The sequence below is a fragment of the Poromitra crassiceps genome (genome assembly GCF_964638095.1).
Source record: "Poromitra crassiceps genome assembly, chromosome: 9".
Taxonomy (NCBI): Eukaryota; Metazoa; Chordata; class Actinopteri; order Beryciformes; family Melamphaidae; genus Poromitra; species Poromitra crassiceps.
This window is the reverse complement of record NC_139630.1, coordinates 53,818,991-53,836,213: the sequence shown is the minus strand read 5'-3', so window position 1 is coordinate 53,836,213 and position 17,223 is coordinate 53,818,991. Positions and strand designations below refer to the sequence as shown.

The window sequence follows — 17,223 nt, the reverse complement described above, 5'->3', positions numbered from 1 at the left end:
TCTCCTCTGGTTCCCCCCACCCACCCCGGTCAGCGGTTGCCTTTTATACACGTCCCAAACAGCCAGGACAACGCGATGGGCTGGCTCAGATTTGAACAGATCTGAGCCAGCCGATTGGCTGTTATCCTGTGATGACGTAATGTCCTGTGCCCCATGACCGGATGGACCATATATGGACTTCCTCCCCCCGACTGGCTGTGCTATCATAGCTGCTGTTACTGCACTATCCGTCAGATCCCTTTGCAACACCAACCCCGTGCAATCCATAAAGGTACATGGACGTTACTCTGCAGAAACTACAGTAACAAAATCACGAATTGCTCTGTTTTTGGAGCTCTGCATGTCTGTGTTTGTCTAGTTAACGTGTTAACGTTAGCTAACGGGTAACATTCGCTAGTTAGCCAACCAACCAGCAGCTAACATTAGCTAGCTAGCTAGCTTACCGGAAGCGATATTTTTTTCGGATGATGGCGAAGGCATAACCCACCCCTGGCCCTCTCTGCCTCTGATTAGTGGCAGCGTTATAAACCATAGATATGACTATATTAAAAACATAAACACACTGGCGTCTTTCATGCCAGTGCGTCTTTCATGCAGGCTAGCAAGCGTAACTGCTGTATGTCTGAGTCTGACCCACTGAGTCTGACGGTCTGACCACAGACTGTAACAGAGATGTAATGCAGGATAGCCAAGCGAATGTGTTTGGATGGAAGTTTGACGCTAGGCCAATCAGAGGCAGAGAGGGGCGGGTTATGCCTTCGCATAGCCTTCGCCATCATCCGGAAAAAATATCGCCTCCGGGACAACAACGCTTTCTACCCAGAGTGTGCACCTTTTTCCGACAGGGGTGGTTGTTATGGCAACTATCATCATCAACAACAACAACAACAACAACAACAACTACTACTAACTACTACAAGACATAAAGACCGAAATAGCCTTCCTTGTTAATGTGTCTGTCGGAGACACGGCCTAACGTTAACATTTAATATGAGCCGAATATCAGCCTGCGCTCAGCTATGTATACAGGAAGTAAACCGGATATTCAGGTGGGTTGTGACGGTTGTTATTGTTGTCAAGTTAAAACTGTCTATAGGGGTTTATTTGGCAGAAATGTGTCAGTTGTAATCGGAACTATTGTAATGTGTAATGTCATCCATTACATCCATCCAGACTGGACTCCCTTGATGACAATTGTTTATGAGGGGCTTGTGGTGTAGGCTTTATGGTGTAAGAATTTTAAATCATTCCAGTGTGAATGTGTTGTTCTCATCCTAACATCAGTCTCCTCAGGACAGACATCTTGAATCAAAGTGAAAGTGATCTACCTCACCAAATTAAATTGCATGAAGGCAAATTTCCATTTGCCCTTTGCCGCTCTTGTCAAAGCTGACCTCTTAGGCTCTGTTGGATTTAAAGTTACGGTGATTATTAATTAAAAAAAATGATATAAAACATAACCGCAATGTATGGGCCACCATTTCATCCCACAGACTGAAATATAAGTGCATTATAATTGATTCGAAATTTCATTTTCCCCCAGACAGCCAGCATACCCTCCGACCACTAGGTGGCGGTAAAGGGCCTAACCAGTTTGTCAAATGTCAACTAACATTAAAACAAGACGACGAAGAAGAGCAGTCAGAATAGTCAGCAAAGATCAGGACCAAGGAAACAAACAATGACCATGTATTGCAAGAATTTAACAAATAGATATATATTCCTACACATGCCGGACGGCCTGTATAACAGAGTTATACAGGTCTAAACAAGTCTGAGAAAGATGGAGTTTGTGCCGTCCTGTGGAGGGCAGTAATGTGTCTAGTTGCATGTAAACTGCTGCAATTTTCAGAAGAGGAAGAAGAGCACTCACTCACTGCCAGAGGGTGGAGGACCATGGACAGTACAATAAGAGACACTTTATTTGTCTTTGTAGGCATACAACAAAATTACATTTGATAAGTTAACTCTTAGTGAGCAGCAGCAATAGAGAACAAGATAAAAACAAGATAAGATAAAAACAAGATAATAAAAAGGTATTGCAAGTTAGATGTAAGCCATAAATAATAAACTGCTGGGGTGCAAGATAAGATCAAATCAAGATACTGTAATAAAAAGTTGTTGTCACAATAAATACATTTATACATAGATTTTGCTACAACAAATTCATAATAACTACATTTAGTAAAAAACAAAAAACAAACAAAAAAAAAAAAGTCAAACTAACTGGCCCATATATCACAGTCTCCATCAGCTAAGCCTTCCATATGAATGCGTAGAATTAGAATCATCAGAGTACAAGGAGAAATATGTCCCTTACATCCTTATCGTACCCTGACATCTAGAAAACCAGCTCTTTTCCCCCTGGTTCATACTCATAGGTCTGCTAAAATCACTTGTTTTGAATTCAGATGAAATCACTGATGGGTCATTTGAGGTCAAAATGATCAGACAGGTCAGTGTGCTTAATGTTAAAACATTTGAATTTAGCCGTGTTAAAAAGGAGATGCCATGTGTTATTATGGCCAGTCTGCAGATGGATTTCCGCCCCCAACCTGTTGTCATCTAACATCCAGGCCAGGTCTATGTTGTCACCCTCAGCCTGGTTTAAGCCAGGCTCAGTGGAGAGACTAGAGTTACATACTGGTCCTGTGGATTGGTAAATGCCCTCAGCTTCGCTCACAATACGGCTTGTGGAGAGGCTGCAGGGATATTCTCATGTCTCACTCTGCTGGGTGTGCAGCTGTGTTTGTTTTGCAGCACAGGTAGAAAGAAGCCTCACGGATATGTTATGGTCAAATGTACATCTTTTAATCTGGCTGATAATCAGCTGCCTAACAGTTCCCCAACTAGTAATACAAATAAGGAGAGGAAAATCCTTTTTAAAGGCTGTTTAGTTTAGGACTGGTGCTTTCATTTCTGTGTGTGTTACCTCCACCATGCAGGTTATGTCATCATCCTGTTGCTTTGTCTGTCTGTCTGTCTGTCTGTCTGTCTGTCTGTCTGTCTCTCTGTCTGTCTGTCTGTCTCTCTGTCTGCCTGTCTGTCTGTCTGTCTGTCTGTCTCTCTGTCTGTCTCTCTGTCTCTCTGTCTGTCTGTCTGTCTGTCTGTCTGTCTGTCTGCCTCTCTGTCTGTCTGTCTGTCTGTCTGTCTGTCTGTCTGTCTGCCTCTCTGTCTGTCTGTCTGTCTGTCTGTCTGCCTCTCTGTCTGTCTGTCTGTATGTCTGTCTGTCTGTCTGCCTGTCTGTCTGCCTGCCTCTCTGTCTGTCTGTCTGTCTGTCTGTCTGTCAAGAAGGAACATTTAGTGTTTGGTGGTGATTCAGATCAGGGATTTCCTCCACTACATGGTAATTATGGATGGACTATCAAACCAACAGAGAGAGACTAGATTCCAAATCCTAAGGCTTGCAGGAAGAAATCGTATGTATGTATGTATGTATGTATATATGTATGTATAGTAGGGGTGGGGGAAAAAATCGATTCACCTAAGTATCGCGATTTTTAATGTCACGATTTTTTGGATCGATCTTTTATTCCAGAATCGATAATCGCAAATTTAAATTTTTTTTTTTTTTTTTTTTTTTTTTTGGGTGCTTGCAGTCAGGCCACTCACTGAACAGCAGGCCAGGCGCCGCCTACTGGTTTACTAGTGGTTTTATTACTTTATTAGTTAGTCTGAAGTAATAATTACACTTCAGGGTTAAAGTGGGTGCATCTCATTGTAAAATTGGACTTCAAACGGCCCAAATCTGGCTTCAAACGGCCCAAATTTCACGCGCGTTGGCCCATATCGGCCTGGCCTGCTTGGTATCTAATGCCCGGCCTGAATTATGATCCCAGTCCGCCCCTGTTTTTAACTATATCGCCCAGCCCTACTCATGATATATAATATACAGTCTCTAGTGTATGATTCAACTTTTCCCATGTTCTAATCTAGTGTAAAAAAGCAAACAAACTGAAAAAAGAAAAGAAAAAAATAAACAAAAATCGCAATAAATCGTAATATCGAATCGCAATAATCGTAGAATCGCAATACTTAAGAATCGCAATATAAATCGAATCGGCACCCAAGAATCGTGATAGTATCGAATCGGGAGATAAGTGAATCGCCACAGCCCTAATGTATAGTGTTTCATCTCAATTCTGTGAATAAATACATAATTCCTGCCGTTTGCCTTTTCATCTGTATTTTTTCCTCTTCAGTTACACAGATATCGTGATGTATCGCAGATTAAATGTCTTGCAATGTATCGATTATCACAGAACCGCTGTATCGTGATACCATCGTTATCGAGAACCAAGTATTGCGATAGTATCGTATCCTGAGTTACTCTGCGATTCCCACCCCTAAAAATTTCAAATCCAGAGTCTGTGGGACTTCTATATGTACTCTGTCTCTCCCCTCATTAACTATGCACTGTTTTGATAGGATAAGATAAGATAAGATGATAAGATCTGTTGGGATACTGTAGATCCATCTTTGGTGCAGTTGATTGGGACTCAGTGCTCAGTGGTTAGCACTGTTGCCTCACAGCAAGAAGGTCCCGGGTTCGAACCCCGGTCCCTCCCAGGTCCTTTCTTTGTGGAGTTTGCATGTTCTCCCAGTGTTCGTGTGGGTTTTCTCCGGGTGCTCCGGTTTCCTCCCACCATCAAAAGACATGTATGTTAGGGTTAATACTCCTGGAGTTGGTCCCCGGGCGCTGCACTGCGGCTGCCCACTGCTCCTAGTTCTAGGAAGGTTCCTAGTAGAGGATGGATTTCCCCATGGGGATAAATAAAGGATAAATTAACGTAACTAACTTGGATTGTTTTGTGTAAATTTGTCCACTCAAGCTACAGACAACAAGGTTTGGTCTTCCACAGTTGTCGAGGCGGGCAAATGAAATGAGTGTTACTTTGTGATGTCACAAAATCACAGAATTCAAAACGGCTCGTTTGGAGGCACTTCATCTTTACATGGCTGGTGTGGCTTTATCTGGGACTTCCATGATGTTTCTATCACACGCCCAAGTCTTTAACCCATTGATACCTGATGCAGCATTTGCGTGTATATCCCTCATTTGTGTGTGTATCCCTTTAAGACCGTGGATACACACACAAATGCTGCATCAGGTATCAATGGGTTAATAATCAAAGAATCAAGGACATCTTATTTGACACAAGATGGGACCTTTAAAGGTCCCAATTCGTGCAGCTGTAACCTCTTAAAAACGTGTGTCTCTGGTCCATAAAACATGATTCTGGATTAATCTGTCGAAAATATAGCAACCCCGTTTGTTGTGACGGAGTTCTCACTTCCTCATCTGGTCGCTTCCCAAGAATGGCCTGTTTCTATAATATATTCAGAACTAACAGTTCCCATTGGCCGCTGAGGGAGAGCCCGCCCCAGGCTCCCAGCGGCCAATCAGATTAGCGTCTGTGGACCAGCACGCTAGGTTGCGAGTTATCGTTAACTTAACGGTACTACGCTAAAGAGGACATCTCAAAATGCCTAGACTTACCGAATGCACCTCTGCAGTTGCTGGATCACGTACAGTTGGCGTCGCTCCAGCTAGAAGTGTTAATTTTGTGGCTATAGACTAAATGGTGCAGGTAGCTTGTGTGAGAGGGACCCGCGCAGTATGCAGGAGGAAGCTAGTGACGTCGAAATTCCCCCAGATTCCCCTCTGGGCAAACGACGCGTTTGGGGGTGTGGCTTGGAGGAGACTGCTTGAGAGAGCTGTATAGGGACAAATCCAACTGTGGCAGTTCTGAGCGTGTGACCACTCATTACAGGGAGGGCTGACAGCAGTATATATGCATTTACAAGTAAAAACAGCTTTTGCACGGAATGGGACCTTTAAATCTTTTGTCTGAACAAGTGGAACAACCAAATCTGTTCAGAAGAAACATGCCGATGCAGCGAAGAAAAGAATGTGTTTATTGTCCGATGTCCAATATTCCAATTGTCCAATTGTCCAATGACAATACCCGGAAGCGGCATGCCGCTCTTGTCAAAAAATTCCCCTATGTTGGAGGTAGGGCTGGGTTGGTTTGAAAATTTTAAAACCGGTTCGATATTGCCGTCTAAACCGGATCGAACCGGTATACCGATTTTTTTTGTAATTATATATATATATTTTTTTAATATATATATATATTTTTTTTTAATCAGGGCTCCCGAGTGTGGCCCATAACTGTATGTAGTGCAACTTCAGTCCACCTGATAGCGATAATACACCTCTAAGCTGGTATTGTCAACCAGCAATGATACTGAATAAAAAGAAGCAGGACACCTGTGTAACAAACACACCCTGTATTTATTTCTCATAACTATTCAGCTTAACTTTTCTTCAAACATCAACATAATAAACAAAATAAGACTTTTGCATACTAGTGCAACTTGAGAAGAGGCTAATACGAACAATAGTGCAATCAGAATGGACTGGCCAAAAACATTTTTTTTTTTTTTTTTTTAGGTTTTTTCGGTTCGCACGTGATCAAACCGGTTTGGGCTCGTACACTGAACCGAACCGGTAAAACCGGAAATCGACCCATGCCTAGTTGGAGGTGGAGTCGCGCGCGAAGCTTTGCAGAGTCGACGCACAGAGCAGGTTAGCACAGCCTGGAACTATCTGATGTTCGCTCGCTCATTCACATCGCATCCAGTTAGGAATCGGTGTCAGGCATACACTCATGAGTGATGGTCTCTCCTCTCTCCTCCAGATGGCGCCCATGGACCCAATGGCGGTGAAACGCTCCCAGCTCTACGGCATGAGTAACAACCCTTACTCCCAGCAACAGGGGGCGCCGTACCCCAGCCAGCCCTACCCTTCCTCCTCCTCCCATCGCTATCCGTTGGGAATGCATGGGAGGGGGCAGATGGGCATGGGGGGCATGCAGTACCCTCAGCAGCAGGTAGGCTTCCCGTCCAGGGTATTTTTTTTTTCTTTTTTTCTTTTTCTCCCCAATTTGTACATGGCCAATTCGCCCTGCTGTCCTGGTCATTGCTCCACCCCCTCTGCCGATCTGATCGAGAGTTGTAGACTAGCACATGCTTCCTCCGATACATGTGCAGTCACCTGCCTTTTCACCTGACAATGAGGAGTTTCACCGGCAGGACGTAGCACGTGAGAGGATCATGCTATTCCCCCGAGTTCCCCTCCCCACCAAACAGGCGCCCCCGACCAACTAGAGGAGGAGCTAGTGTAGCGAGCAGGACTCGTACACCACCGGCTTCCCACCCGCAGACACGGCCAATTGTGTCTGTAGGAACATCTGGCCAAGCCAGAAGTAGGAGAGTGCAGAATCAAGCTGAGTCAAGCTGATTACCTACTGCTTTGATCAATCCAATTGCAACAGTGCTAAATACAAGGGGAACTGTCCTGACAGTTATTACCTTTAGCTGCATTGCTTTTTCATCAAGGCAATGTCCAGGAGATATTGGCTCATTAAGTGTCTGCGAACACAGATAGATCTTTATCTTTATCTTTATTGTTTATTGAAGCAGGGACAGTACACAATAAACATATTGCACCAGAGATAGCTAAAAGCTAATTTGCATATGTAGTCCCTGGGCACACACAGTACATATCAAATACAGCAATTAAAGGAAAATCCTAATGTCTAAACAATTAGGATGGTTGTACAACATGGTATATGTTGTACCATCGAGGATGGTACAACATATACCATGCGCATAACAGTAAAAACACATAGAGGTAGATAGCAATCCACTAAAATCACACATTGGCAAATGGTAAAAAATAAATGACATAGCACAGAAAGAAACAGTATATGAGGCCACACCAATGACTATAGGTGGCCGCAGGACTGACCCTTTCTCTGCCACTTCTTAATGGAGGATTTAAAACCTCTGAGGGTACTACAGCCCTTAATTACTGCTGGCAGGGTGTTCCACAGCATGCCCGCCTTAACCGTGAATGCAGATTGACTAAATTTAGTAAATCTAAAAGGCACTGACCATGGGATGGGAGCATGCATGTTGTGTTTCAATAACGAAAGCGTCCTTACCGAGAAGGACATGCATGTTGTGTTTCAATAACGAAAGCGTCCTTACCGAGAAGGACATGCATGTTGTGTTTCAATAACGAAAGCGTCCTTACCGAGAAGGACATGCATGTTGTGTTTCAATAACGAAAGCGTCCTTACCGAGAAGGACATGCATGTTGTGTTTCAATAACGAAAGCGTCCTTACCGAGAAGGACATGCATGTTGTGTTTCAATAACGAAAGCGTCCTTACCGAGAAGGACATGCATGTTGTGTTTCAATAACGAAAGCGTCCTTACCGAGAAGGACATGCATGTTGTGTTTCAATAACGAAAGCGTCCTTACCGAGAAGGACATGCATGTTGTGTTTCAATAACGAAAGCGTCCTTACCGAGAAGGACATGCATGTTGTGTTTCAATAACGAAAGCGTCCTTACCGAGAAGGACATGCATGTTGTGTTTCAATAACGAAAGCGTCCTTACCGAGAAGGACATGCATGTTGTGTTTCAATAACGAAAGCGTCCTTACTGAGAAGGACATGCATGTTGTGTTTCAATAACGAAAGCGTCCTTACTGAGAAGGACATGCATGTTGTGTTTCAATAACGAAAGCGTCCTTACTGAGAAGGACATGCATGTTGTGTTTCAATAACGAAAGCGTCCTTACTGAGAAGGACATGCATGTTGTGTTTCAATAACGAAAGCGTCCTTACTGAGAAGGACATGCATGTTGTGTTTCAATAACGAAAGCGTCCTTACTGAGAAGGACATGCATGTTGTGTTTCAATAACGAAAGCGTCCTTACTGAGAAGGACATGCATGTTGTGTTTCAATAACGAAAGCATCCTTACTGAGAAGGACATGCATGTTGTGTTCTAATAACGAAAGCGTCCTTACTGAGAAGGACATGCATGTTGTGTTTCAATAACGAAAGCGTCCTTACCGAGAAGGACATGCATGTTGTGTTTCAATAACGAAAGCGTCCTTACCGAGAAGGACATGCATGTTGTGTTTCAATAACGAAAGCGTCCTTACCGAGAAGGACATGCATGTTGTGTTTCAATAACGAAAGCGTCCTTACTGAGAAGGACATGCATGTTGTGTTTCAATAACGAAAGCGTCCTTACTGAGAAGGACATGCATGTTGTGTTTCAATAACGAAAGCGTCCTTACTGAGAAGGACATGCATGTTGTGTTTCAATAACGAAAGCGTCCTTACTGAGAAGGACATGCATGTTGTGTTTCAATAACGAAAGCGTCCTTACTGAGAAGGACATGCATGTTGTGTTTCAATAACGAAAGCGTCCTTACTGAGAAGGACATGCATGTTGTGTTTCAATAACGAAAGCTTCCTTACAGAGAAGGACATGCATGTTGTGTTTCAATAACGAAAGCGTCCTTACTGAGAAGGACATGCATGTTGTGTTTCAATAACGAAAGCGTCCTTACTGAGAAGGACATGCATGTTGTGTTTCAATAACGAAAGCGTCCTTACTGAGAAGGACATGCATGTTGTGTTTCAATAACGAAAGCGTCCTTACTGAGAAGGACATGCATGTTGTGTTTCAATAACGAAAGCGTCCTTACCGAGAAGGACATGCATGTTATGTTTCAATAACGAAAGCGTCCTTACCGAGAAGGACATGCATGCCTGTTGAATGCCGACCAATTAAATATTCTTGAAGAAGAGAATAAGGACTGGTAGCTCTAGTAGAAAGGAGGTCCAAAAAGAGGTTTTGGGTGCGCTTGGAAATTGGGAACACAAACTGCAAAGCAGGAGGGAAGGCCAAGCACTCCAATGGAAAAATCACACTGAGGAAGGACTGTTATTGAATTAAAAAGCCTTTATTTTAATGGCCCATAAATTAAAAACATGGAATGTTTTTCATTTTAATTTAATTTAATTTAAACTTCTTTTTTTTTTTTTACAGTTTTTTGTTTTAGTTTTTTTTGGCCGGTAGATATTCTATATGGCCGGAATTCTGGAACGTTACCCGCCACATTGGCTGTCAGAAAAAAAAAGTCTAGCGGAGGTCCAGTTCTATTCTAAAAACTCACACGCACAGGGAGCGTCAGATCCCAGCGTTTGGAAGCCCACCCATTGTTTTAAACGGCCGAACACCAAGAGCACCAAGAGCGTTCTGACACGCATCAAACTGCCTTGACGCTCGTACTCCGAAGCCGTTTCGATTTCCGAGCGTCAAATGAGGTTCCAGCAGCGACCAAAGTGCTCTGAGCTCCGCCCCTCCCTCTCTGCCCACTTCCATCCCCGTCTCTGTCTCGATAAGTAGTGCTCCTCAAACTCTCACGGCAGTTTAGATATAGCAGGCATTAATACACTACACTATCAAGACTACAACATGAGAATAAGCTTCTAAACACATCGGCTAGCAACACATAGCCTATCCCTGGATGTCATGATGAGATTACCGTAGAATAAGTTTGGACAGAATTGCATAATTTCCCCCCGCAGCGCTGCCTTTTTTCTCTCCCCCTCTGCACGGCAGAGTGACAGACAGGTAGGATGATCCAACAGCCTCTATCTCAAGCTTGCCCAGAATGACGTGCCGAACAAAAGGCTATATTTCCCGCTGCAAAGTCGATCTCTGAGAAGAATACTAGAGGAATAAATGCATTCAAAACATATTGATCCAGAGGAGAGAAATTGTAGCCTATTTTATAGCCTACCTTTCCTCTGCAGTGGGCAGCAGAGGGCAGCAGAATAACAAGACATTGTGGTATCATTAGTGACGACTACAACAGAATAACAAGACATTGTGACATGATGACATCAAGAGTATCATTAGTGACGACTACAACAGAATAACGTGGAGCTGATATCACCATTCATCTTCCTGACACAACCGATGGATTGCCACAGTTCTATATCACAATATATTGAATTGTGATCTCTTGTCCCATGCCTAACCTTCATACGCCTCCCTGTGGTCAGATGGGGTCACAGCAGTACGCCCAGCAGCAGGCGGTGGTGGGTGGATATAGCCAGCCGGGTCAGCCTCCGTACCTCAGCCCGTCACAGCAGCAGCCTGCAGCACCCAGCCAGCCGCCCTACATGCAGCCACGCCCCCTCCCCCAGCAGGTAGGACTACGACTCCCACAATGCTGTGGGCATTCGAAGAGATCATGTCTCCCTGAGTGTCTCCTGGAGATTTATTTTGTGGTATGATGTTGGGGAGGGGAAGATTTAATTCTGAGACCCAGGTTCACTCCAGGATCAGTGGATATATTTGGATATTTCAGGATATATTTGGATATTTCAGGATATATTTGGCAATTGTGCTGTAATAGTTATTTTGGCATAATGGTATAGGCTTGCCGCGGTAGTCTGTGTTACCGGTGTTACACTGTGGTGGGACATACACTAGGGATGGGTATCAATAATCGAAAATCGATAATTGATCATTAAGGAATCATGTCGATCGATCATGTGGAATTTTGATTTGACACACACACACACACACACACACACTGCGGATTATATCCATCAGTGATACAGTTTAACTGCCGCTGGTTCTTTTTAAAGTAACAATCAACATTACCTCCATCGATGCAGAGTTGCAGTGAAAGGATGCGTGCTGTTACGTTCGGGACGGGGAGAAAATAACAACAGTGAGCAACGGATTAAAGCGAGCAGACAGGATCACCCAGGCCATCTGCAACCTCGTCCAGACGGATATGCTGCCCAGATATGTATTGTTGAGGACGGCAACGGCTTTGAGATCCTGATCAATGTGATTGAGCCAGTGTATCGCATTCTCTCGCCAAGTAGCCTAGGAAGTAGGAACCAGGAAGTAGCCTAGCATCACCAGGAAGTAGCCTAGCATCACCAGGAAGTAGTAGCCTAGCATAACCAGGAAGTAGTCTAGCATCACCAGGAAGTAGTAGCCTAGCATCACCAGGAAGTAGCCTAGCATCACCAGGAAGTAGCCTAGCATCACCAGGAAGTAGTCTAGCATCACCAGGCGCATTGACAAGCACGAGGGAGGAAGAAAGAAAGCAACAGCTGTCTCTCCCAACTGCAGAGGTTTGGCTAAACTGCCTTCATAAGCACGGAAAGTAGAGGCTTTGTTCTGTCTTTTGGGATATTCAGTGTTTACATAGTCATAGAAGAAAATATTCTGTGGGTCCTGGAAAATCACAGAAAAAGGTCAGAAACCCTGGTGGGGAATGAGTTAATGTACCAAAATGATATGCTGGTAAAGGAGAAATAAAGTTGCTTTATGAGGATAAAAAAAAGTGTCATCACATGACTGGTGACATCACAATTACTCACATAGTGACATCAATCGAGCGACTGGTTTTGCACGTGCAGGGACGCTTATTGGGGAGAAGGGGACAGAATGTAGGGAAACAGTGAATGGATAAATCCAGATGGTGGCGCTAATGCAACATAAAGGATGCCAACTGCCATAAAACACCACAGAAGAAGTGCCCATTCACGGAGGAACCAATGGGCTACATGCACAACTCCACTACTTCCTGAAATTAGTACAGCTTCTTTATTTCCTGTCATCACTATTGGATGAAGTGATTAATGTCAGGTGTGCTGCAGTCACAACAATGATCAGGCACACCTGATTAATCAGTTCATCCAATAGTGTAGGACAGGAAATAAAGAAGCTGTACTAATTTCAGGAAGTAAAAAAGTTGTGCATGTAGCCTATTGGGTTTTACAGAATGTAGGGAAACAGTGGATGGATAAATCCAGAAGGAGGCAGTAATGCAACATAAAGGATGCCAACTGCCATAAAACACCGCAGAAGAAAAAAAACTTGTTACCCTTGGATTTTACATTTGTGTTTCATATATTTTATGTAGATATTTTCAGAATCTACTGATCTACTGCTGTAAGCTCATGACTCACATAGCAGCTGTTTGGTTTGGTTAAAGGCTTAACATTGTTTACTTTATATTGGAGTTTTCTGACATGTTTATGATGAAAAGACAAATTAATTTCTGGAACCAACGCCATTGAAAAAAGGAGGTGGGAATATTTCCGCACTATGACTATTAATTCTGTCTTTCTCTTGTCCTCTTCTCTTCATCTTCTCCCCTCTTCCTCAGGAGGCGTATGGGGGGCGGGGCCAGTCTGCTATGACACCTGGAAAACCAAACCACGAGGAGCTGAGCCAGAGCCAACAGGAGAGGCCCTCCAGCCTGCCTGTGAGTCTCAACACAGCCACCTTCTTCATTCCTGATACCAGGCGTGGTTGGGCCCATATATATAATAATATAGACTGTTGCCATGTTCTGCCAATATCGCAATATTTCCCAGAATTCCCACAGTATTGAATAGAGCCAGCCAGCGGCGGCGCCATGTGTTGCTTAGATCGCAATTGACCTTTCCCTTTCTGCCACACGATGTCTCGTTTTTGAGTTCATGGGAGTGGAAATTTGTGTTCAGCAGGATCTTTACAAACGAGGAGCACTTAGAATAGAATAGAATACCTTTATTGTCATTGCAACTTGTACAACGAAGTCACTTTTATGACTTTTGAAGCGTTTTCTGAAAATCGCGTTAAAAAACCCACACATTTACATTTCAAAAGCCATACAAGTGCTCCTCGTTTGGGAGGATTATCTTGCTGAACACAATTTCCACTCCCATAAACTACAGACCTCTTATTTCATGCATTTAACCCAAATCCACATTCTAAAACCCCATAGCCTTTTCCCCTTACGAACCAACATGGCGGCAATTTGCTACTTCCGACTCATAACTGCGGTACTCAGTTAACATTGACACTCGTGTTAGACTGTCTGTCAGCTGTAGGCTAATGGCAGGAAGGAGCTTAATGAAACCAAATGGCCGTTATCAAATAAATGTCATTTAGAATAAATATCAAGATCCCAGGAGTCATAGTGGACTTCTGGGATCAGGCCGCCATACACCTCCTGAGGAGCCTCCTGTCCCGAGGAACCTGCTGAGGAACTTCCTGAGGGTACCTGCCTGTGTGTGTGTGTGTTTCAGCAGCTTTGAGCCGCTGTCTCCAACGCGAGATTGCCCCATGGGACCTGAGGAAGTGAATTCTCAGTTCATTTCCCCCTAGACGTTTCTTAAAATCCTACAAAGAGGTTTACAAACCAAGCCATTCAGCTATATTCAGGATCATTAGTTTTGTTGTTGGTCTCATGATTACTACAGCAGAACACAATGTAATGAATAACATGGAACTGATATATTCATGTTCCTGACACAACATGTGGATTACTTTTGTCTGAAAAGTTTGGTGGCACCGTTTGCAAACTGTTTTCGGCTAATCTATTACTAATCCCTAATCTATTAATAATCTATTACTAAAACCATCCGCCTCAAATGCAAAGTATTTCCATACACGACTCTCTTCTGACAAGTCGCAGCAGACTGCTGTTGCTGCAGCCGCACTTGTCGCCATTTGCACACGTTGTCGTTATTCTCCCGTATCGTAGGGCTCCTCCTCTCCCTCCATCTTTCCCTTCTTACCTCTCTTAACCTCTTTCTCCTCCTGTCTTCTTCTGTTTTTCTCTATCCATCTTACTCTCTTCGTCTCTGTCCACCTCTTCCTCTCTCTTTCCCTCTCTTTCCCTTGCTGTTCAATCTCTCTCACCCTCCTCTCTCTCTCTCTCTCTCTCTCTCTCTCTCTCTGGAGGCTGCCTTTGAAGTCAGGGTGCTGATGGTGTTTCCATGGCAACAGGCGGAGGGAAACGGCAAAGGGGGGGGGGGGGGGGGGGGGCAGCAGAAAGCTGCAGTCACACGACTCAAATTTCAGAGTCCATTATGTCATAAATAATAATGTAATTTATTATTATGATATGGCAATGTAATAATACATTTTCTAGCTATTCTTTTCTCACAGTGAGCACAGGGTGAGAAAGAAACAAGTTTGGCTTATTTTCGCCATCTGCCTCTCATCACCTCTCCTCACTATATAAATAAATATAACAACAACAACAACAATAAATAATTAATTAATCATAATTATTAATAATAATAATAATAATAATAATAATAATAATAATAATAAAAGCTGCAACCAGCCTTGACAGGTATTCACAGTACAGCGACCGCCTGGTTCAACGACCGCCTCAGAAAATCACTCAGGACCGATGCGAGAGACGACGTCCACAAGCGATCAGGAGTGAATACGATACCGTTTACAGTATGAGCAGATGCCGTTAATGTGTGATTTTTGGTGTTGGCGGTTAGCTTAGCACAAATTCAAATCGATACTGCGTCGGTGATCGTTGGGCTATCAATACCAAACTTGGTAGAGTCCCTCTGCCATTTTATACCTGATTGTTAAACCAAATGACAACTTTGTTAGGGCATGTCCACCGACCATGCATGCCAAATTTGTACATACAAATCTCCTTCAAAACTTGCCATTTTCAGTGTGTAGGTTGCTAGCCTGCTAGCTAGCATTGTTGTTTCACAGTGGCTAAGGAATTTTGAGACACTTTTAGGGAGTGGAAAGAGATTTCCTTTCACTCTGACTGAAATCGTCTGCACCAATGACAGAGCTTATACCTACCAGCCTGCTATAGCCTGCTTCCAGTGAGTCAGACTAACACGGCCCCTATGGCTGCAATCAATCAATCAATCAATCAATCAATTTTATATTTATATAGCGCCAAATCATAACAAGAATGATCTCAAGGCGCTGAAAAGAAGTCCGATTGTATAGAAGTAAATGGGAAAATGATCACTCACTTGATTTATGACCTCAGTAAACACTTTCCAAATGAGTTGATGTCTCAATCACTCAATCTTCTTCAATACAGCATGATGTTCATTTGGTAAATGATGGTCACCTTTAGAGTCAAATAGATGATAAAGCATGTTTGGTGGGTGTGATTGGCAGGTCGCCTGTCCAGTGATTGCGCAGCTTGCCAATCAATGACCAATAGCAGCCGGCGCTGCGGCTCTTCTCATCCAAGATGGTGACGGTCAAAATGCCAAACTCTAGGCTTCAAAACGTGAGGCCACACGTGGCTACGTCCATATTCTTTATACTAGTCATAATAATTCAGTTGCAGACATCTGCGGATATGAATGGCAAAAGTGACGTAAATTGTCCTAGGAAGAATGTCGTGGATATCTGAAATGTTCTTTTTGACTAGGAAGAGTGACGTTATAGATATCTTGAATGAAAATTCTGACTAGTCAAAATTGTTATCTTATATATCTTTTGTTGCTATATAATATACAGATATATCTGTCATTTTAAACGTGGATAGTCAAACTTAGTGATTAAATGTTGCTTGCCAGTCTCCCCTCTCGTTTTTCTGCTGTGTACAGACACACATACACACACACACACACACACACACACACACACACACACACACACACACACTCTCTCTCTCTCTCTCCTCGCCCCTGGTGTGTATTCTAATTATAAAGAGTGAGTTGCAGGGTGGGAGGGTGGTGATGCAGGCAGGCCCACAGCGGATTGGCTGAGCTGTTGGCAAGGGGCGGAGCCTGGGGGGGAGGATGGTTTCCTGCACTGCCATTGGCTGGCCAGAGGCCCGGGGGCTGATGGGAGATTTCAGCACACTGCCCCCCCCCTCTCCTCTTCTTTTTCCTCTTTCCTCTCCTTTTCCTCAGTCTTCTTGAGTGTAGCTATGCGACCTCAACCACTACTTATACTTGAAATAAACTTTATTTTCTGTTTATGCACAAACCTAAAATCATTTTTTTAGGTTAAAAACAGAAGGCATAAAAACCAGCAATCTTGTAATATAAATGTTATGTGTATTTATTTCAAACATGTAAGCAAAAAAAAAGCTAAGAAAACAATGAGAAGTCCTGCTGATTTGGCCCATAATCATCAAGTGGGCCAGTGGTGACTGATGATGTCATACCCACTGATGATGTCAGAGACAGGAGGGAGGTCGGCGCGCTGCCTGGCACGAGGGCCGAGAGGTCCCGGAACACGGCGGTCGAAAAGAGCGAGGCGGCCGGAGGGAGGAGCATTGAGGAAGGGGCGGACCCCCGAGTCTGGAACTTGTGTAATATTTAATTTCTGTGAGAGGCAGCAATGTGCCGCAAGGCATCCAGTCTGCCGGAAAGCCATTAGAAGAAGAAGCAATGATGTAGTGATCAGTGATGATGTCATCAGTGATGTCACTCGAGCAATTGTTCCCAAAGATAGACCTATGAAGAGGTGTACAGACAATGGCTGAGTTTCCCAACAAAGAAGCTTCTTAAGAGTTAAGAAGCTTCTTAAGGAG

At 43.6% G+C, this 17,223-nt stretch overlaps 1 protein-coding gene across 1 annotated transcript in view; it reads left to right on the top strand.

Annotated features, from left to right (window-relative positions):
* Positions 1–17,223, top strand: part of LOC310782399 (AT-rich interactive domain-containing protein 1B-like) — a gene marked incomplete at its 5' end in the record, with an annotated part of 55,244 nt that overhangs the window by 4,561 nt on the left and 33,460 nt on the right. The window contains 3 exon segments of the mRNA XM_083643063.1: positions 6,705–6,896; positions 10,943–11,089; positions 13,075–13,173. Coding sequence (XP_083499189.1) covers positions 6,705–6,896; positions 10,943–11,089; positions 13,075–13,173 — 438 coding nt within the window.